We start from the raw sequence: 20,962 nt of genomic DNA on the forward strand, positions 1-20,962 counted from the left end.
CATCAAATACCTGAAATAATCAAGGCTGAGAAATATGATAGGAAAAAATTAATATTAAGGAGGATTTATAAATGAGTAGAAAGGGGATTTTAGGGAAGAAATCATGATTTAAGATTATTGGTTTTTTTTAACCTGGTATATGTTGCGGATTGCTATAGAAGAAAAGGCAGTTCAATACTTTGAAAATGTGTGAAGTCTATATTCATTAGTTCATCAGCTAAAATAAGGTGGTATGCCCATAGCTGCTCATCTTTCAAAAATTTTCATAAATGTCAACTTGTTGAAAATATTTTTGAAACTAATTTTTCTTTACGTTTTAAATTCTCTTGGAATTAAACATGGTGATTTACCACTAAGACCTTCAAGATGTATTAATTTATTTAGGCCACCATAATAAATTTGAGAGAGTCTTTGTACAGAGATGCATTTTAAAAAACACAGTTAATCACCCAAAAGTAATTTATAAAGGAATTCAAATTTTAACCATTACTCATAAAAAAAGGTGAAAAAAGGAATTAAATTCATAAAAAGTTGAACATTCCTAAATCTTCATCCCCCTACTCAATTTTCTTGTAGTTCACAGTGCTGCAGAATTCCTAATGCAGAAATCCTCAATTATATCCAGCACTTTTTGGCTTTTCCCTTTTCTTTACAAACCCTCCATTATTTTCTTTTTCTTTTTTTTAAATATCTTTTTTGGAGTATAATTGCTTTACAATGGTGTGTTAGTTTCTGCTGTAAAACAGAGTGAATCAGCTATATGTATACATATATCCCCATATCCCCTCCCTCTTGCGTCTCCCTCCCACCCTCCCTATCCCAGCCCTCCAGGTGGTCACAAAACACCTAGCTGATCTCCCTGTGCTATGCGGCCGCTTCCCACTAGCTCTCTATTATTCTGTATTTGGTAGTGTATATATGTCCATGCTACTCTCTCACAGCGTCCCAGCCTAACCTTCCCCCTTCCTTGTGTCTTCAAGTCCATTCTCTACATCTGTGTGTTTATTCCTGTCCTGCCCCTTGGTTTATCGGAACCTTTCTCTTTTTTTTTAGATTCCATATATATGTGTTAGCATACAGTATTAGTTTTTCTCTTTCTGACTTCCTTCACTCTGTATGACAGACTCTAGGTCCATCCACCTCACTACAAATAACTCAGTTTCGTTTCTTTCTATGGCTGAGTAATATTCCATTGTATATATGTGCCACACCTTCTTTATCCATTCATCTGTTGATGGACATTTAGGTTGCTTCCATGTCGTGGCTATTGTAAATACAGCTGCAATGAACATTGTGGTCCATGACTCTTTTTGAATTATGGCTTTCTCAGTGTATATGCCCAGTAGTGAGATTGCTGGGTCGTATGGTAGTTCTCTTTTTTAGTTTTTTAAGGAACCTCCATACTGTTCTCCATAGTGGCTATACCAATTTACAGTCCCACCAACAGTGTAGGAGGGTTCCCTTTTCTCCACACCCTCTCCAGCATTTATTGTCTGTAGATTTTTTGATGATGGCCATTCTGACCGGTGTGAGGTGATACCTCATTGTAGCTTTGATTTGCATTTCTCTAATGATTAGTGATGCTGAGCATCGTTTCATGTGTTTGTTGGCAATCTGTATGTCTTCTTTGGAGAAATGTCTATTTAGGCCTTACGCCCATTTTTGGATTGGTTTGTTTGTTTTTTTGATATTGAGCTGTGTGAGCTGCTTGCAAATTTTAGAGATTAATCCTTTGTTAGTTGCTTCATTTGCACATATTTTCTCCCATTCTGAGGGTTGTTTTTTCGTCTTGTTTATGGTTTCCATTGCTGTGCAAAAGCCCCATAGCAGTATTGTGAGTGTCACTGAAGCAGACCTGGGTCCACTTATCCACGTGCAATAAACCCAATCTACTGACACTGGGTTGTGGTGAAATAAAGTGCCGTGTTTTATTGTAAGGCACCATACAAAGAGTCCGGACAGCTAGTACTCAAAAAGCCTCATTTTCCTGATGGGTTTCAGCAAAGTGTTTTTAAAGGCAAGGTGAGGGAGGGGAGTCCCAGGGTATGTGATCAGCTTGTGCACAGTTCTCTGTTTGGTTGATGGTGAGGTTTCAGGACAGTGTCACAGGGGTTAACGTCATCAATTCTTTGGCTCCAGTAGGCCTGGGGGCTATGTGCTCATGGTCATTAAGTAGTTAACCTTCCATTTGGTGGGAGTTTTAGCATCTGTAAAGCAGGAAATGTGCATCAAATACTGTTATCTATGTACTTCAGAGAGGAGCTAAAGTAGAGGATATGGGGGAGGGGTCTATCCTAGGAAGGCCCCATAGGGTCCTTCTCTGTTATATGAGCCCTGATGTTCTTTCCAAAATCCTCTTGAAGTTGAAGACAGACAGATTGGGTTTCCATTTTTTTGCTACCAAAAGCATCCTAACTTATACACTTGGCATAAAAATACTCTACTAATTCGGTACCTGCTCAGAGGTCTTGCTCAGGGCTGTACACAACTCCAGCTTGTGTCATTCACATTGACATTATTATGAATGGTACCCACTGGAGTTGTGCAGTCCCCAACTTTCATAGTTGTAAAAGGCTGTGCTGCTTTGTATCTGCTCATCTTTCCAGCTCCCCTTCAGTTGTCTTACATATGTGAGCTACAGTTGAGTCAGTTCCAACTACTTTTGCTCTCCAGAGGAACCATGGTATTACTTGGGGTTTTTGTGATCACTTTGTTCCCAATGCCAAATACAGATTCTTCACAGTTTGTTCATCTGACAGAGTCGTGTTTATTCTTTGATGGTCTTCTCAGATATCACCTTTACTCTCAAACTTTTCTGGTCACATCATTTTCCTGCCATAGACCCTAGGCACTCATAGTAAATGACTTTATCAAATGTAAACATAGCACTTTGTGTACATTTCTATCAATGCATCTCATGATGGTTTTTTATGTTAGTCTTCTGTACTGACCTATGTGCTTTTTGAGCAAACAGATTTTTCTAATTGTGGCCTAGTAGAGGAAACCCTAGCACACAGCAGATGCTTAAAGGACTCTCTCTTTGTGGACTGTTTAATGTATTCATTAACACTCATAATTCACTGAATGAACCAAATCATTTAATATTTACAGTTTTCCACAGCAAGATCTTTTTCGACCCACCGCCTAGAGTAATGAAAATAAAAACAAAAATAAATAAATGGGACCTAATGAAACTTAGAAGCTTTTGCACAGCAAAGGAAACCATAAACAAAATGAAAAGACAACCCTCAGAATGGGAGAAAATATTTTCAAACAAAGCAACTGACAAGGGATTAATCTCCAAAATACACAAACAGCTCATTCAGCTCAATATCAAAAAGACAAACAACCCAATCAAAAAATGGGTGGAAGACCTAAATAGACATTTCTCCAAAGAAGACATACAGGTGGCCAAGAAACACATGAAAAGATGCTCAACATCACTAATCATTAGAGAAATGCAAATCAAAATGACAGTGAAGTATCACCTCATACCAGTCAGAATGGCCATCATCAAAAAATCTACAGACAATAAATGCTGGAGAGGGTGTGGAGAAAAGGGTACCCTCCAACACTGTTGGTGGAACTGTAAATTGGTACAGCCACTATGGAGAACAGTATGGAGATTCCTTAAAAAACTAAAGATAGACCTACCATATGACCTAGCAATCCCACTCCTAGGCATATATCCAAAGAAAACCATAATTCGAAAGGATGAATGCACCCCAATGTTCACTGCAGCACTATTTATAATAGCCAGCACGTGGAAGGAACCTAAATGTCCATCAACAGAAGAATGGATAAAGAAGATGTGGTACATATATACAATGGAATATTCCTCAGCCATAAAAAGGAATGAAATAGTGCCATTTGCAGAGATGTGGTTGGAGCTAGAGATTGTCATACAGAGCGAAGTAAGTCAGACAGAGAAAGACAAATATTGTACAGTACCATTTATGTGTGGAATCTAGAAAAATGGTAGAGATGAACTTACTTGCAAAGCAGAAATAGAGTCACAGATGTAGAGAACAACCTTACGGTTACCAAGGGGGGAAGGGGTGGGTGGGATGAATTGGGAGATTGGGACTGACATATATCACTACTATGTATAAAATAGGTAACTAATGAGAACCTACTGTATATCACAGGGAACTCTACTCAGTGCTCTGTGGTGACCTAAATGGGAAGGAAATCTAAAAAAGAGCAGATATATGTATATGTATGACTGATTCACTTTGCTGTACAGCAAGAAACTAACACAACATTGTAAAAGAACTATACTCCAATAAAAATCAAATAAAAATTTTAGAGTTTTCAATCTCCCATTACCACATATATCCAGATGCAGCAATATTTACTTCTTCTATCAGTTGCCAATGTCAACTAAAAAAACCCAAACAATAGCAGCGTAGTAAGGAGAAACTTTACTCAAAAGGGTAAGTGCGAGGAGGGGCCTATTGCAATTGGGGGAGGAGAACTATTGCATTAGGGAGAATGCTGTGACCCTAAGATCTGCAAGCCTCTCAGTGGTTAATCAAAAGGGGTTTTTCTTCTCTTGAGAGGAAGTAACAAGGGTATTAAGGGTAGGGTGTGGGCAAATGGGATAAAAGAGTAGCTTGAGTGGATGGTAGATCAGAGAATATTTTACCCTGAGGTCAGCCTGTTCTTAGGAGAGATTATCTGTTGACTCAGTCTGACAGTGAGTCCGAGTTCTGGAGCCTGGAGGAAGGAGTGAAACTTTACAGTTTGATTAATAAGCAGTTTGTTCCAATTGATTAGTAGGAATAAACACTTCAGATGATAATTTATGAGACAAAAAAAATGGCAATTTGGAATATCTTTGTCTGGCATTGCCATAGGTAAACAAGAGGAGGCATCTGTGGTGGTTCTTAGGAATAAGCTGTTTTCCACAACACAAAGGGCAGAGGGATATCTTAACTTTTGCTGTTTTCCAGGATTCGAGGGCTCAGGTAAAATTCCACATTGTCACTAATAATAGTTTTCAGTATCGAAGGACACAATTAGACTATATAAAACTTTATTTTCTTTTCCAGTGGTCATCACACAGCCAAGCAAATGTATCCACTTGTTAAATTTAATTACCTTTTATCTTAGAGAGTTCCCCCAAATTAAATAGGTCGGAAATTTTTATAAAGAATCAAATATTGCTTTCCTGTCTGAAAAGTGTGGACTGAGTATCAGAGACTTATCAGATTCCTTTCAAGCTAAAGTCACCTTCATTCACTTGATAAGACTGTAGAGGGCACAGTTGGACTGAAACAAAGCTTGAGTGAAAGAGTGTGAGAACTTTATTACACCTAGCTAATATCCAAATGTGTGCTCTCAGTGATTCATATCTGCCTTTCAGAGCAAAGGTCTTTTAAAAAGTCTTTTTGAAAGAGGGTTTTCTTATTTGTCACTTTACTTTCTTTTTAATTAATCCTGACAACATTTCATGTGAGAAAGTGTGTTTGAAGAGATAGAATTATAAATGAGTCCAGCATTATTGTTATAGTCCCTGTGTTAAAATGTTACTGTAAGCTAAGGCAAGGAAGTCAAAGATAGTAGATTAAGAGAAAACTGCTGGGGAAATGAGCAACCATTATTAAAAACAAGTGACAGGTTTGTATTACTCTATTGGAAGGAGCATATAGTAGTGGAAAGACTAAGGAATTAGTTGGGCTATCCGTAAGCTATTTGAAGCACAGCTTTTCCAAAGCTAAGTAAAGTTTTGTCTAATCATCAGCTAATTTGTGGTTTCAAAATCCTGTAGTGTTCTTGATGCAGTTACCACCAAAATGAAGCATGCCCTTCTTCCTAATGGTCTACTCCTCCCCTTCCTTGTACTATATGTGCAAAACAAATGACATATACGAACTCTTTATGTTCTCTTTTCACCCTGCTTTCATTCCACATTGCACCAAGATTTCATTTTCCACATCAGTAATGGCTTTATAATTTCCAAATTCAAAGGTTTTTCTTCTGTCTCATTTACCTTAAAATCTCAATTGCCTTTGATTTTTTGCTCCTCACAGATGACTCTTACCTTTTTGCTGTAATTGTGTTGACTATGTACTACCTGTTACTCTTTTCACATATTTAGCAAATCAGTTTGTTAGTTTGAGTGCTTCTTTTTGATTTTTCCCATTCCATTATTTTGGGAATTCACCATACTTCTGTATTTTGTGTGCTGGTTCTCCTCTATCAGACTATTGATTGAATTTTATGTTTCCAGCTAAAACCTGCCATTGGATTGGCTATTACCTCAGTGGGAAATGGCTAGGGTATCCATGTAATGTACTCTCACTAAAGCCCCAACTTTGTATTGCTAATTGCCTTCTAAATATTCATAAATGGATGTCTTGCTATTCCTTGAAAGATAGCTATTCAAAATCATTTTTCTCTCCAAACCTAGTCCCTCTTTCTGATTTTCTCATTCTTCTATCTCTGCCATAGCCTTTAGATAGAAAAAAATTTGACTTTTTTCAACTAACACTCTGTAGGCTCCTTGCTATCCTCCTAGGCCAGGTCTTTGGGCCAAGGTAACTAGTGTCTGGATCCATTAGAAAGTCCAAGGGGGCAGAATTTTCTTTATGCTTTGTTCATTAATGTAGCCTAATCACAAAGGATGATAACTAGCTCAATTAATATTCATTAATAAATGAATGAGCCCAAATACCCAAAGTTAGGTTCTCCTATTATTTATTTTACATTAATTACCAGATGAATATTTTTAATACCACTTTTGTATTGCTGCTTTTCTGATCAGAAACTTCATTGAGTCTATTTTGTCTCTTTTTTTCTGACTTTTAAGATTGTCCATTTTTCTATTCTAAGGAGGTCCTAAGAAAGTGAATTAATGTTGTGGGTAAGAGTGAACGTACTGGAGTTAAACAGCCTGAGTTTGATTATTGTTCTTTCATTTACTAACTGGGACAGGTATTTAATTTTTCTGTGCCTCGGTTTCTACGTCTTTAAAATTGAGATAATGATCAGTGGATTGATGTTAGGATGAAATAAGTTAGTGTGTCTTAAGCACTCAAACAGTGCCTGGTATTTAATGAATGCTCAATATGCATTATTATTATTATTATTATTAACCTCTACATTTGAAAAGCATCTGTACAGTCAGTGACATCCAGATGTTTAATAGAACATATCCCATCTTTCAAACAAAATTTTACATGTAATCCCAATAACTTTATGAAATACAAAATAAGTGTGGCTTTGATTATTTGTACCCTCCGCTCTTTCATAAACTCATAAATGTCCTTGACAAAATCCCCAAACTCCAAGAACTACAATTTAAAAACCCCTGGTCTCAGTAACTTGTTTTCTTTTTTTTTAATATTTATTTTTTTGGCTGCACTGGGTCTTAGTTGTGGCATGCAGACTTCTTAGTTGTGGCATGCGGAATCTTAGTTGCAGAATGTGGACTCTTAGTTGAAGCATGCATGCGGGATCTAGTTCCCTGACCAGGGATCAAACCCGGGCCCCCTGCATTGGGAGCACAGGGTCTTACCCACTGGACCACCAGAGAAGTCCCTGGTCTCAGCAACTTTTGATGTAAGTATTTACTGATTGACTAAGTCATGTTGAAAACCATTAGATTGTAGAAAGAGCAGGCACTTTAATAATACATCTATTATATTGCCTGTCTCAAGTGAGGGTATTGTAAGACAAGGAAGTTACATTTGAAAATATTATGTAACACAGACAATTTATGTCTATTTTAGTAAATTTAGATCAAAGGAATAAACTTTTTTTTATAATAAATGAGGGGTAAGTTTGAATTACAAATCATACTTAAGGAATCAAAGTGTTGTGTTATTATAATTGTCATATATAGAATAAATTATTTGCCCTTTGAGCATTTGGAGATGACTTAAAACATTATTTGTTTCTGAACTAAACCTAAAAGATGTAAAAAGCATTTTCTAAATGATAATATTGATATTAACACTACTTATCCTTTTACTTTCAACTCTGTAAGCTTAGTAAAACTTCAGTCTTTATTGATATCCCCATATCTAAAAGATATTTATCTCTACTGCTGAACTGGAAATTTTTGAGAAAAAATTAATTGATGTTATTAAAAGAAAGGTGTCATCTAAAATTATACTGTCTTATTCTTAGAAAGAATTTGCTGAGTGACCCAATGAACATCTGACTAAGAGTCATGTACTCTTAAAGGGGTTGAGAACAGGTTCATGAGATATTTGAGTCCCTTCATTTTACAAATGAGAAAAATATGAGCCTGCTTAGCTAAGGAATTTACCAAAGATAGATGATTGCATATTAAATATTAAGAAGTATTAAAATCTCTGTTCTCAATCCAGTACTCTTTCCACCATTTGGAAAATTAATCATACAGTCTCAAACATCAAAATTTTTTCCTGTATCCAAAAGAGAACAGAATGTCATGTTTTAGAATCCAGATGTCATATCAACTTAAAAAGCAACATAAAAAACAATTGTAAAGTAAAACTTTGGATTAAGCAGATGATGACTGCTTGATTGGTAGTGGCTTATACTGGAATATAAAGTAAATCAGTAAGCAGAAATACTGCAGTCATCTGTTTTTCTGAATGTCAATCAACAGAGCTGTTCTAAGAAGGATTGAGAAATAGCAAAAGGCTGGTCTTTCTCCAATCTGTGGTTGTCTTTATTGAACTCATTTTCTTTTTTCCTTGCCCTTTTTGGTGCCTCTTATCTCTGTTCTCTCCTTCTCCTACCAAAACTTCTAGGAAACTTGTATCAAACTTGTACTGAAATGTAAATGGCTTACAAGCCTTAAGGTGCTGCCTCTCCCAGGGAAGTGTGAGGAGTGAGATTTAAGAGGGGCAAAGAAAGGTAAAGTTATAGAATGTATATCTAAATATGAAATTTTAAGCATCAATGAGGAAGAGAATAGCAGTTTTAAATTGTAGGAGGACACACTTCCCAGTGATTTTAAAACCATTGTTAATCTCCCCAAAGAAATAAAAACCAAACAGACAAACAAATATGCAACAAATATAACAGCCAAACACAAAACCAAAAATAAAAAACCCCAAATTAATGGGACTTGACTATGTTGAAACTGAGATTAATATGTGGAGTATTGATTTCTCTAATAAGTTGAGTCCCTCAGTCCATGAACATGGTATATCCCTTTATCTAGGTATTCTTTAATTTTTCTCAGTACTGCTTCATAATTTTGCATATAGAAGTCTTCGTATCTCATTAGATTTATTTTTATGTGTTTCACTTTTTAGATATTACCATCAACAGCATCGTTTTCTGAATATCCTATTTGCTGTTGGTCTGTACAAATACAATTGATTTTTAAAAATATTGACCTTGGACTCAGCAACCTTGTTAAATTATCTTATTCAAATGGCTTACCTGTAGAATTTGTTTCAAATACCATAAGGATTAAAAGATCAATTCTCTAAAACAATGTAATAAATCTAAGATTTCCTACAAACAGTAATGTTTTTAAAAATTCATACAGCAAAACTTGACAGGAAAAGAAGAATAAATATGTAAATCCACAATCATCGTGGGAGATTTTAACACAACTCCCTCAGTAGTAGGTAGAACAACCAGCCAAAAGTCCATGGAAGATTTTTAACACAAATATCAAACTTGATCAATTTGAAATATATAAAACGCTCTATGCAACAATGATGGAAATCACACTTTTCACAAGTATATATAGACTATATTACAAAATTACTTATATGGTTGTACATAAAGCAAGTCTCAACATATTTCAAAGACTGAAATACAATAAAATATGCTTTCTGACCATTGAGATGTTGAGTTAGAAATCAGTAACAAAAATTATTTTAAAATAGATCCAAATGTTCAGGAATTAAGCATTTTACTTTAATAATCCACAAAGAAGAAATCACAATTAGCATAAGAAAAGCAAAATTTTAGCTATACTCCCATGGTTTATTACATATGTGTGTACTCTAACACCATCACAGTTTCCCCCACAAGCATATGCACTAACAGAGTTTGTATCCTATCTATCTAGTTTCCTTTAGGGTCTGATAAGGCCAGTTGAAGATGCTTACCAAATGCTAATTGGGTGTATCGGCAGAACTCTTGGTTTTAAGCAACATGATATGACTTAGATAACTTTAAGAAAATGAATTTATTACAGTGATACAGAGTAGCTCACAGAATGGTTTGGAGAGTCAGAGAACCGTGGGTCTAAACGATCAGCCAGGAGAAATGTCTAAACTTATTTCATGGTCTGATGTGGTGAAGACGAGATTGCCGCTACTGCTGGATTACTTGATTACTCTGCAGATTGTAATGCTGAGCTCACAAACACAGAATTTAGATGCTGCTGGAAAGAGGGTATTGCTTCCACTAGGGTTCTTTTGTGTGACCAGTATAGACTCTACAATTACTGTTTTCCACTCACTCACTGGCAGCTTTTAATTGCAAATCTGGGCCATATGCATCCAACTGATAGAATTCCGTTTTTGTGCTAATGCCCTAGTTTCAAAGGAGGCTGAGAAAACAAGTACTTGAGATGTTTAGCTTCTATAGTGAAAGGTGGATTTGCCTCATAAAGGGGGAGATTCCTAAATCATAGGGAATGGGCAAGGTTCATGCAATTTATCTATGACTTTCAGGCAGACATGGGTCTTGCCAAGACACTTTGGATAGTCTATTTACTGATCTGTAGGTTCTCTGAGCATGATGTCATTAAAATAGAGGTAAGTGTGATGTCAGAAGGTCAAGGTCTCTATGAACTAAGCTGTGATGTAGAATGAAAAAGTTGAGACAATACAGTGAAATTAATATTGCTGCCTTGTGATTTGCAAGCAAATTGTTCTGATGTTCTCAGCTTTTTAGAGTAAAGGAATAAAAGCATGTGCCTAATCAATAACTATTGATTACTTAGAAAGCAAAGCAGGTCCCTTAGAACCTTACTGATTTGTTCTAGTGAAGAGACCACATATAGAACAACGGCCTCAATTTGCTGTCTCTAGCTGATCAAATTTATAACAATCTTCTGTTTTACTCCTGAATACTCTGACTTCTACACTAGACAAATTGAAATTTTAAAAGGGAATATGATAGAAATCACCAACCCTGAATTTGTAAAATCTTCAGTAGTGAAACTAATCACTGTGATTCTCTTAGGGATTTAATCATGCTTTTGACATATTATTATAATAAATAGAGGAAGCTCTTGGGGCTTTTATTGAGCTCTTCCTAATAAAAATATTATTCCCTGAGACATGCAGCCAAGATGGTGATTCTGCTTGTGGCTGAGTGTACTACTTTAATGATATACTAAGAAACTAGTGAAATATTTATGGAATTTTGGGGCATCCTAGTAGTCCTACTGGGAGGCAGACTTAAGTCAAACTGCCATTTATCATTTCATCTTCATGTCTCCACCCTGACTAGTGGAGAATAGTGGTATCGAAGGTACCAAGAATCAATACAGGGAAGGGTAAAGAGGTTGGGATGGGAAAAATTGACTTCCATTTTCTAGGTAACTCTTCTTGGCTAAGTCATTACATGTCTCCAATCATGGCGAAAAAAATGTTACTATATATCGTAAAATTGACTTCTCTTTAGAAAGATGGCAAGTGAGGGTTGGAGAGTCCTTTCTTTATTGGAATCTACCATTATATCCTCATTCCACTACAAAGAAGTCCAGTTCTTTTTCAGTCAGTGCCCCATTCCAAGATGCCAATTAAACTCTCATAATAAAGCAGTCATCAGAATTAAATGTTTAGTGTTATTCTATCTCAACCTGTGGATGCAAGAAGTAAGACTTTTATCACATTCACAGAAAGTTAATGATATTTGGCCTTATCTTGAGCTGGGAATTTAAGACTGGAATATTACATTCTTATTACATTGGTTTATCCTGTTGTCTTTATTTTTAATTTATTTTATTAATTTATGAAAAGAAATTTTATTGTGGTAAGAAACCAATATGTGATCTACTCTCACATTTTTAAGTGTATAATACAGCCCCTGGCAACTATCATTCTATTCTTTGTTTCTGCGAGTTTGACTATTTTAGATATCTCATATAAGTGGAATCATGCAGTATTTGTTCTTCTGTGACTGGCATATTTCACTTAGCATAACATCTTCAGATATATCTATGTTACTGCACATGGCAGATTTTCCTTCTTTTTTAAGGCTGGACAATATTCTATTGTATGTATATATCACATTTTAAAAATGTATTCATCCATCAATGGATATTTACGTTTTGTCCATATCTTGGCTATCATGAATAATGCTACAGTGAGCATGGTAGTGCAGAAATATCTTTTAGATCTTGATTTCAAATCTTTAGACTATCTACAGAGAAGTGGCATTGCTGGGTCACGTGATAATTCTATTTTTAAGGTTTTCAAGACCCTCCATACTATTTCATAGCAACTGTACCATTTTACATTCTTACCAACAGTACCCAGTAGTTCCAATTTCTCCACATCCTTACCAATACTTTACTTTATTTATTTTTATAATAGCCATCCTAACAGGTTCAGGATGATACCTCATTGTGTGTTTTCTTTTGTTGTTTTCTGGGGGTTGTTTTGGTCTGTGCTGTGCGGCATGTGGGATCTTAGTTCCCTGACCAGGGATTGAACCTGCACCCTCAGCAGTGAAAGCACAGAGTCTTAACCACTGGACCACCAGGGAATTCCCTCATTGTGGTTTTGATTTACATTTTCCTGATGGTTAGTGATGTTGAGCACCTTTTCATATATCTGTTGACCATTTATATATCTTCTTTGGCAAAATGTCTGTTCAAGCCCATCATTGCCCATTTTTAAATTGGGTTATTTGGGGGGTTTTTTGCTATTAAGTCATAGGAGTTTCTTATAAATTTTGAATATTAAGCCCTTATCTGATACAGGGTTTGCAAGTATTTTCTTCTCTTCCATAGGCTGCCTTTTCATTTTGTTGATTGTTTCCTTTGCTGTTCAGAAGGTTTTTAGTTTGATGTAGTTCTACTTGCCCATTTTTGCTTTGTTGCCTGTGCTTTTGGTGTCATATAGTTAGGACATCATTGCCAAAATTAGTGTCAAGGATCTTTTCCCCTATGTTTTCTTCTAGGAGTTTTACAGTTTCAGATCTTATGTTTAAGTCTTTAATCCATTTAGAGTTGATTTTTGTGTATGATACAAGAGTCCAGTTTCATTCTTTTGCATGTGGATATCCAATTTCACCAACACCATTTGTCAGTTCTGAGAAAGAACAAAGTTGGAGGCATAAGAGTTTCTGATTTCAAAAACTATATTACAAACCTACAGTACTCAAAACAGCATGGTACTGGCAAAAAGACAGACGAATGGAACAGAATAGAGAGACTAGAAATAAACATATGCATATACAGCCAACTGATCTTTGACAAAGGAGCTAAGAATACAATTGGGAAAGGATGCTCTCCCAGTGCCCTTAGAAGTAACCATGACACCCTACAGATTTGGAATATTCAGGGCCTCCATACTTTTTTAAAAGATAAATTTATTTATTTATTTTTGGCTCCATGGTGTCTTCGTTGCTGTGCACGGGCTTTCTCTACTTGTGGCGAGTGAGGGCTACTCTTCATTGCAGTGTGCGGGCTTCTCATTGCGGTGGCTTCTCTTGTTGCAGAGCACAGGCTCTAGGCTCATAGGCTTCAGTAGTTGTGGCACACAGGCTCAGTAGTTGTGGCTCGTGGGCTTAGTTGCTTCCCGGACCAGGGCTCAAACCCGTGTCCCTTGCACTGTCAGGTGGATTCCTAACCACTGCACCACCAGGGAAGTCCTAGGACCTTCATCCTTTTACATGTGAGTTACTACTTGATTTTCCCTAGTCAGGTCACTAGTAGGCTTTAAGTTCCAGGAGACTCTAAGGTTAATTTTTCTCAATTTGTTTCTTATTGCCAACTAGGGATTTACTGTCTTCAGTGCCAACCAGGCTAGATAACTGATGGCAGTTTCCCCTATATCCTCAATGATCTGTTGTCTCTGATCTCTCCTGGTATCAATTTTTATGTTAGAGCAATAGATGACTTACTCTGGGTTAATTAAGTAGAAAATAAACTACTAAAAAGATATTGGACAGTTTATGGAATCTCTAAATAAAAGATTCAAGAACCAGGATTGGTGTTTGGAAGTTTAAACTTATGCCTAGGAATCATGCTGTAGAATTGGTCCAGGGAACAACCTAGTGCAAGAGTCACTGGGCAGAGACACTTCAGCTAGAACTACAAGTATCAATGATAGGGGATGCTAAATACAGTAATATGAATCACTGATACATTTGTTCTGGATACTGAAAACTGTGTGTGCTTTCCACTTCCAGAATATATTCTAAGCAGTCTTTTCTTCTTGTCAGTAGCTTCTAGTCCAGTCTCCAGAATGGATATAACTGATTGTCAGAGCTAAGGTCATATGCTAGCCTATGGCCCTAAAGGTTACTCAGAGATTAAGTAGCTGGCATTTTCAATCTCAATAACGAGAGACAGATTCTTCCTCATAAGATGGGGATTTCCATAACTTATATATGGGTTCATACACTGGACAAAAACGAAGAGTAGAACTCTCCATTAGAGTTTATTCATGAATAAATACCACATAAATCATAATTTTCTTTACAATAATATTTTGGAAACAAGAATAAGGAAGTTATATATATATATATATATATATATATATATATATACACACACACACACACATATATATACACAGACACAGACACACACACACATACACATATATGTATATATGGGTGTGTGTGTGTTTATAAATTCTGACTTTATATAAAGTAGGCCTTTGTTTTTTACTGTTACTGTGCTGAATGCAGAATGGGGATTCTTTTAGTTACAAAGAGGAAAATGAAAACTTTTTTCTGAACTAAACTACATGAAGTGTGAACATGAAGATTAACATCGTCTCTGAGGCAGGAACCTCAAAATTATACTCCTTCTCAATCAATGTTATTGTCAGTTCTTAGTTTTATTAATTATTAAAGGAAAATATATATCCAAGACATTACTGCAAATAAATATTTTAGAATATGTCTGGCTTTTCCTGTACAGTGAAAACATTTTTATAATATGAAATGTAAGAACAGATATTTTTCCAACGTAAGTTCTCGTTGCACATTCTCACATATTATAACCATATGTAATTACTGTTAAGTGAAAAGCCTGAATTAGATGAGTAAATTGTTAGAGCCAGTGGTAAGAAAATTATTATATATATTTTTAGCACAGTATTTAAATTTTATATTTAAGAAACTTTTGAGGGACTTTTCATCTAGCTAGTAAGTGAGTTAATTAAAAACAGAGGAACGTTGTGAAGAGTGACACCATGGTGTTTTTAGAATCAGAGGGGTATGAATTCCAATTATTCAATGATAATTTTTGAGATCCTACCACAGCCAGGTACATGGCTTTTACATTTTCTCTAGGAATTTCATTTTCATCATCTAAACAATAGATATAAAACATTTAACTAATGAAGTTTTTGAGAGCAGAACAAATCTTCAAGGCAAGACACAAAAAGGTGAAAACCTTTCCAAGTAACTTGACTATGTTCCAGAGCAAAACTCAATAATATTTATAGAAATACAAAAATATTCATCACTACTACAAGGCAAAATTAATAAGTTATGGCATCCAACCAAAGATTACCAGGCATACAAAGGGTCAGGGAAAGATGAACTATAATAAGAATAATCACTTGAGAGTGACCCAAAACTGGCACAGATGTTAGAATGAGAAGATAAGGAAGTCAAAATAGCTTTTATAATTGTACCACCCATGTTAAAAAAAAGTTATGTCGAAATATAGAAGATATAAAAAAGAACCCAATTTAACTTCTAGAGATGAAAGCTACAGTTATTGAGATCAAAACAAAGCAAACAAATCATTTGATAGGTTTTGTGTGTTTGAAACTTTGTTGTTTGAAAATTTGTTTCATTTGTTCTACCAGTTAGACCTGGTAGAAGAAACAGTGTTTCTGGGTAAGAGATGATAAAAATACCAGTCCTCCAGTTAGTTCACTGTCACTCTCAGAGAGCTTAAAAGAGAACTCAGTGTGGTCGAACAGTAGCCCAGAGAATAAGTTGGAGGGGGTTATTGCTGGAAGTGACAAAAGTAAGACACGGCTTCCACTTTGGGGTGTCTTCTGTTGTAAAAGAGGCAAGAATGAGGATGAACCATAAACTCTTCCCATGCTGAAGCCACAGAGTGAACCCATCCCATGTTATTAGAGGCCACTGATATCAGAGGCAGAAGACCAGGATCATAACTGCTAATGGGCAGCTAATTGTGCTTGTAGTCAGAGGAGGGTCTCCCTCTTTTCCCCTTTTTCTTTTTAATTCTAAACTCAGGGTTATAATTAAACAAAACAGGAATTTAGAGAAGAGCATGTGGGAAGCTTTTTGGCTATTTGGAGTTGTTGCTTTGAACAAATATCCCCCCAATAAAAATAATAACATAATAATAGTAGTACATGAAATGTCCATATATTGACTTAAATGAATTCTTTAAAATTAGATGTAGTTTTTGGTCTAGACTGCAAAAGCATTAAATTTCCCTTGTAGCAGTTACTGAAAAAAAATTAAACATTTAAATTTCTTTACTTCATCAAGATTGAATTTCTCAATCAAACCACATATGATTAACCTGGTTTTCCAATGTATCTTTTATAACAGACACATAATCTGATAATAAACATGGCATTGCTTTCTAAATTATTTTTAATGACATACATGATAGAACATGAGAGGATCTTGGCCCATTTAGCAACCCCCATACTTTTATTTTAATGGAACATATAGTTTAGGTAGAAAATATAGCCTAGTGGATTTAAAAAAAATTATCTTTGGAAATGAAAAATAATGGAACTGAAAGATTATGTATAAATTAGAGACTATAAGGATTTGATTTATTTGAAGTACAGAGTCCTTAAATTGTGCTTCTGGTTAATAAACTGGCTTTAGACATTGGACAAAGGTCTGTAATTTCTTCTACTACAGTCTGGTATTTCAAGAGCTACCAAGAAAACACTGCTGAATGGCTTTAGGTCTCAGAAGTTAAGACACAAGAGAAGTCAGATATCACCACTATGGTGGTAAATTCCCTCTATGCAAAACAATTTTAAAAAATTCCACTTCTCTCATTAGAATACCACAGTGCAGAACTTCCGTGGTGGCGCAGTGGTTAAGAATCCGCCTGCCAAGGCAGGGGATATGGGTGCGAGCCCTGGTCCAGGAAGATCCCACATGCCCAGAGCAACTAAGCCAGTGTGCCATAACTACTGAGCCTGCATGGCACAACTACTGAAGCCCACGTGTCTAGAGCCCGTGCTCCACAACAAGCGAAGACACCGCAATGAAGAGTAACCCCCACTCGCCGCCACTAGAGAAAGCCCACGCGCAGCAATGAAGACCCAACGCAGCCAAAAATAAATAAAAATTAATTAATTAAAGAAGAAAAAAGAATACCACAGTGCAATGTCATCATCTCCTCAAGAAAAAGTGCCATATAATTCTGTTCTCTGTCTTCAGTGTTATGCAGTAAGACAAGATTTGTTTTCTCCAAGTCCCCCCTCCCTTTTTTTGGTCATTTCCCCCTCCTAGAAGAGAGCCTTAGCTTAGATGAGAAAATAAAGTTTCTATTATCATAACACCAAATAAAGGCTATCAACATTTGCAAGGGAAATTTTGATTGTAGATGTTTAACTGAAAGATTAAAACATATTTCCGTAGGACCTTCAAGGTACCTGACCTCTCCCACAGCATATCTTGCTGAGAAGATGAAAGGAGCCTATTGACTGCTAATCAAGCCTTGCAGAGTAAGAAGAAAGCTGAAAAAACCAAGGTCATGGTGAAGAGGAGAAAAGTTAGGGAGAACCTACAGAGATGCAGCTTTAAGCTGAAACCGGTATAGACTTTAAATGGAAAAGAGGAAAACACTATCCGTGCTCTCCACTGTTCTCTATGTGTTTTGTACTGTAAAGTAGGCTTTTCTTCTAGTAACAGACCCACTTTCATGCTCTTCCAGATATTCAAGTCTACATAAATAAGGATTTATATACTTGTGGTCTTGTCTGAGATTACTGTACTGTGACATAACATATGGCTGTGCCTCCATCTAAGACTACCATAGAAATGAGCCAAGAAATACTCCACCGTTTATCTAAACTACCAGATTGTTGCTGAGGAAGGGGAGTGCTCACAGCTTTTGTAAATTGATGTAATGAATACTCTTTCAGCAGGGGAGTAACTTGAGAAAAGTAGTAATCTTGGCCTGGAAGCACTGGCGGAGAGAATGCATGGTTTAACATGAATGCCTAGGTTAATGCTTTCTTGTGAGTTTATTAGTTTCCCATAGGAAAATTTCACAAGCTGTTATCATGCTATGAAGAGAGGGAAGAAGTCTGGGGAAGGTCATATGTGTGTCTGCATCATCCAAAATGGCTGATAGAAGGGAAATTAGATTGTTTATGAAGGCGGAGGAAAAGTCCCTGAATGATATGGCAATATTGATGGGGGCAATGCAGTTGATAGAGTATTTGGCTCCAGCTACATTTGAAAGAGGGATTGAAACTAGTGAAAAGACAGCCAGTAGTTACGTGAGAAGAAGAATGCATTATTTAGGAATTCATGATTCTCTGCCATTCTCAAATAATTCATTGAATAATTAATTGAGAGGATGGGTAAGGGAAATTGATTAAGCTTTAGAGAAACTGATAAAAATTATTTAGTGGACAGTGTATGTTATGGTTGATTTAAGAGATTTTCAAGGGTAATTTTGACTTTACTCCCTTAAACAATATTTTCCACTGATTTTAGCACCTAATCAAATATCAGAGTAATATTTGACTCCAATTTATGGACAGATTTGAATATACAAAATCTTAAGTAACCTAAGAATGGAAGGCAAGTTTAAAGAGAAGTTATAAGGTATGAATACAAATTTTTCCTCTCAATAAGCAGTGCAAAAGGAGAACTACAGCTGTAGAACCCTAGAGTTTGTAGAGCTTTTCAGTGTGATTGAGCCATCAGAGATCAATGTTTTATGGTACCATAGTAGGAAATCCTATATTATGATATCGTAGTATCGAAGTTAGTAATCTTATTCAATTGTGATGGTATTTTAAAAGACTAAGAAAATTAGGATGTGTGTGTGTTTGTACTAAAGGAAGTTGAAGAAGAAACTATTAATCATTAATTTACTGTATCCCAAATTCAGAATTCAGAAGTTGGCATGGTATAGATTGAGGAATTTTTTTGTCTGTGTTAGATTTAAGGAAGGAGTGAATATTATTTGATACCCATAGGAAGACTAAACCTAAAGAGAATATAAATACTTTTTTCTAGGGAGATTTTTTTTCCTTTGAAAAAATGCTTCAGGGTAACACTAGAGTCTAAACTCTTTGGGGACAGTGGCTATTGGTGAGAGTATTTGGAAGTGTAGGTCTAGTTAAATAATAAACTTGATTCTTGGCGTTAAGGACTCTGAAAAAGCAAGAAAAGTTACTTCTCTAAGGGCAGGATCACCTTAAGGAAGTTAATTTGAAAATGTCATTTAACAGGTGTGAGTTTTGACACACTTCAGTGAATATGTGCACCATGTTGTTCATTGACAAGGGGAAAAAGAATTACTATGTCATTAACAAGACCACTTCTTACCAATCTGAAAGAACTAAAGATATTTGGAGAGTTCAGATGGTATTATAATTGATTCATCCAAGATTACTCCTAGAGTGAAATAAGTGGATTGGCATTCAGCATCTATTTGATCTATAGTCATTTCCCTTTATTCGAGGTTTCATTTTCTACTGTTTCAGTTACCCACGGTCAACCGAAGTCCAAAAATATTAAGTAGAAACTTCCAGAAATAAACAATTCATAAATTTCTGAGTAACGTGATGAAATCTTGTACCATCCATCCACCCACCGGGATATGGCCCATCCCTTTGTCTGGCATATCTCACCCCTTAGTTACTTAGTAGCCATCTTGGTTATAGAACTGACTCTCAGTATCACAGTGCTTGTGTCCAAGTCACCCTTATTTTACTTAATAATGGCCCCAAAGCAAAAGAGGAGTGATGCTGGCAATTTGGATATGCCAAAGAGAAGCTGTAAAGTAGTGTCTTTAGGTGAATAGGTGAAAGTTCTTGGTTTAATAAGGAAAGAAAAAATCATTTGCTGAGGTTGCTAAGATCTATGGTAAGAATGAATCTTCTGTATGTGAAATTGTGAAGAAGGAAAAATAAATTCATGCTAGTTTTGCGGTCACACGTCAAATTGCAAGTTATGGCCACAGTGCATGATAAGTGCTTAGTTAAGATGGAAAAGGCATGAAATTTGTACAATAAGATATTTTGAGAGAGGAAGGGACCACATTCAGATAACTTTTATTATAGTATATTGCTATAATTTTTACATTTTATTATTAGTTATTGTTAACCTCTTACTGTGCCTATCTTATAAATTTTATCATAGGTATGTAAGTATAGGAAAAAAACACAGTATATATAGGATTCGGTGCTATCTGCTGTTTCATGCAACCACTGGGGTCTTGGAATGTATACCCTGAGGATAAGGGGGCTACTGCATTTTCTAGTATACCTTCCTAAGGCAGAGGTTAGAAGTTAAGAAAAAAAAATCCCAAACCCTCTTTCAGCTTGGGATCTTTATGTAAAAGAAATTCCACAAACTCAGTGCATTTATGTGAGACTTGGAATTTGAAAATAAGGAAAGGCAGTTATCCTGGTGCTTTAGCTTTTGTGGCCAGCAAGCATCGCTGTGGAGACATAAGTATTCATCTGTAGCATCATTCCTGTGTACTTAACTCCCTAGGTAGTAAGCACAATAGCTGTTTCTCTTTGTGAGTTTAGATGGAAAATCTATAGACTCTATGTACATTTAATGAAAATTATGAAGCAGTAACAATTGTTACAATCACACGGGTCAA

At 35.9% G+C, this 20,962-nt stretch overlaps 1 protein-coding gene and 1 pseudogene across 6 annotated transcripts in view; both read left to right on the top strand.

Moving 5' to 3' along the window:
- Positions 1–20,962, top strand: part of LOC308609817 (centrosomal protein of 78 kDa-like) — a 405,903-nt pseudogene that overhangs the window by 79,342 nt on the left and 305,599 nt on the right. The window lies entirely within an intron of this gene.
- The window catches only part of LOC308609797 (uncharacterized protein), a 258,883-nt gene that overhangs the window by 60,659 nt on the left and 177,262 nt on the right, over positions 1–20,962 (top strand). Inside the window, exon 3 of one of the 5 annotated variants that reach the window (XM_081259102.1) lies at positions 17,164–17,742. The exons of the other annotated variants lie outside the window; for them this stretch is intronic. Within the exon in view, the coding sequence (XP_081115228.1) occupies positions 17,164–17,204 (41 nt within the window). The 3' untranslated portion in view covers positions 17,205–17,742. Of the gene's footprint in view, positions 1–17,163; positions 17,743–20,962 lie in introns of those variants that run through there. 5 annotated transcript variants of the gene reach the window in all.

This window comes from Mesoplodon bidens (genome assembly GCF_964165515.1).
Source record: "Mesoplodon bidens genome assembly, contig: HAP1_SCAFFOLD_103, whole genome shotgun sequence".
Lineage (NCBI taxonomy): Eukaryota > Metazoa > Chordata > Mammalia > Artiodactyla > Ziphiidae > Mesoplodon > Mesoplodon bidens.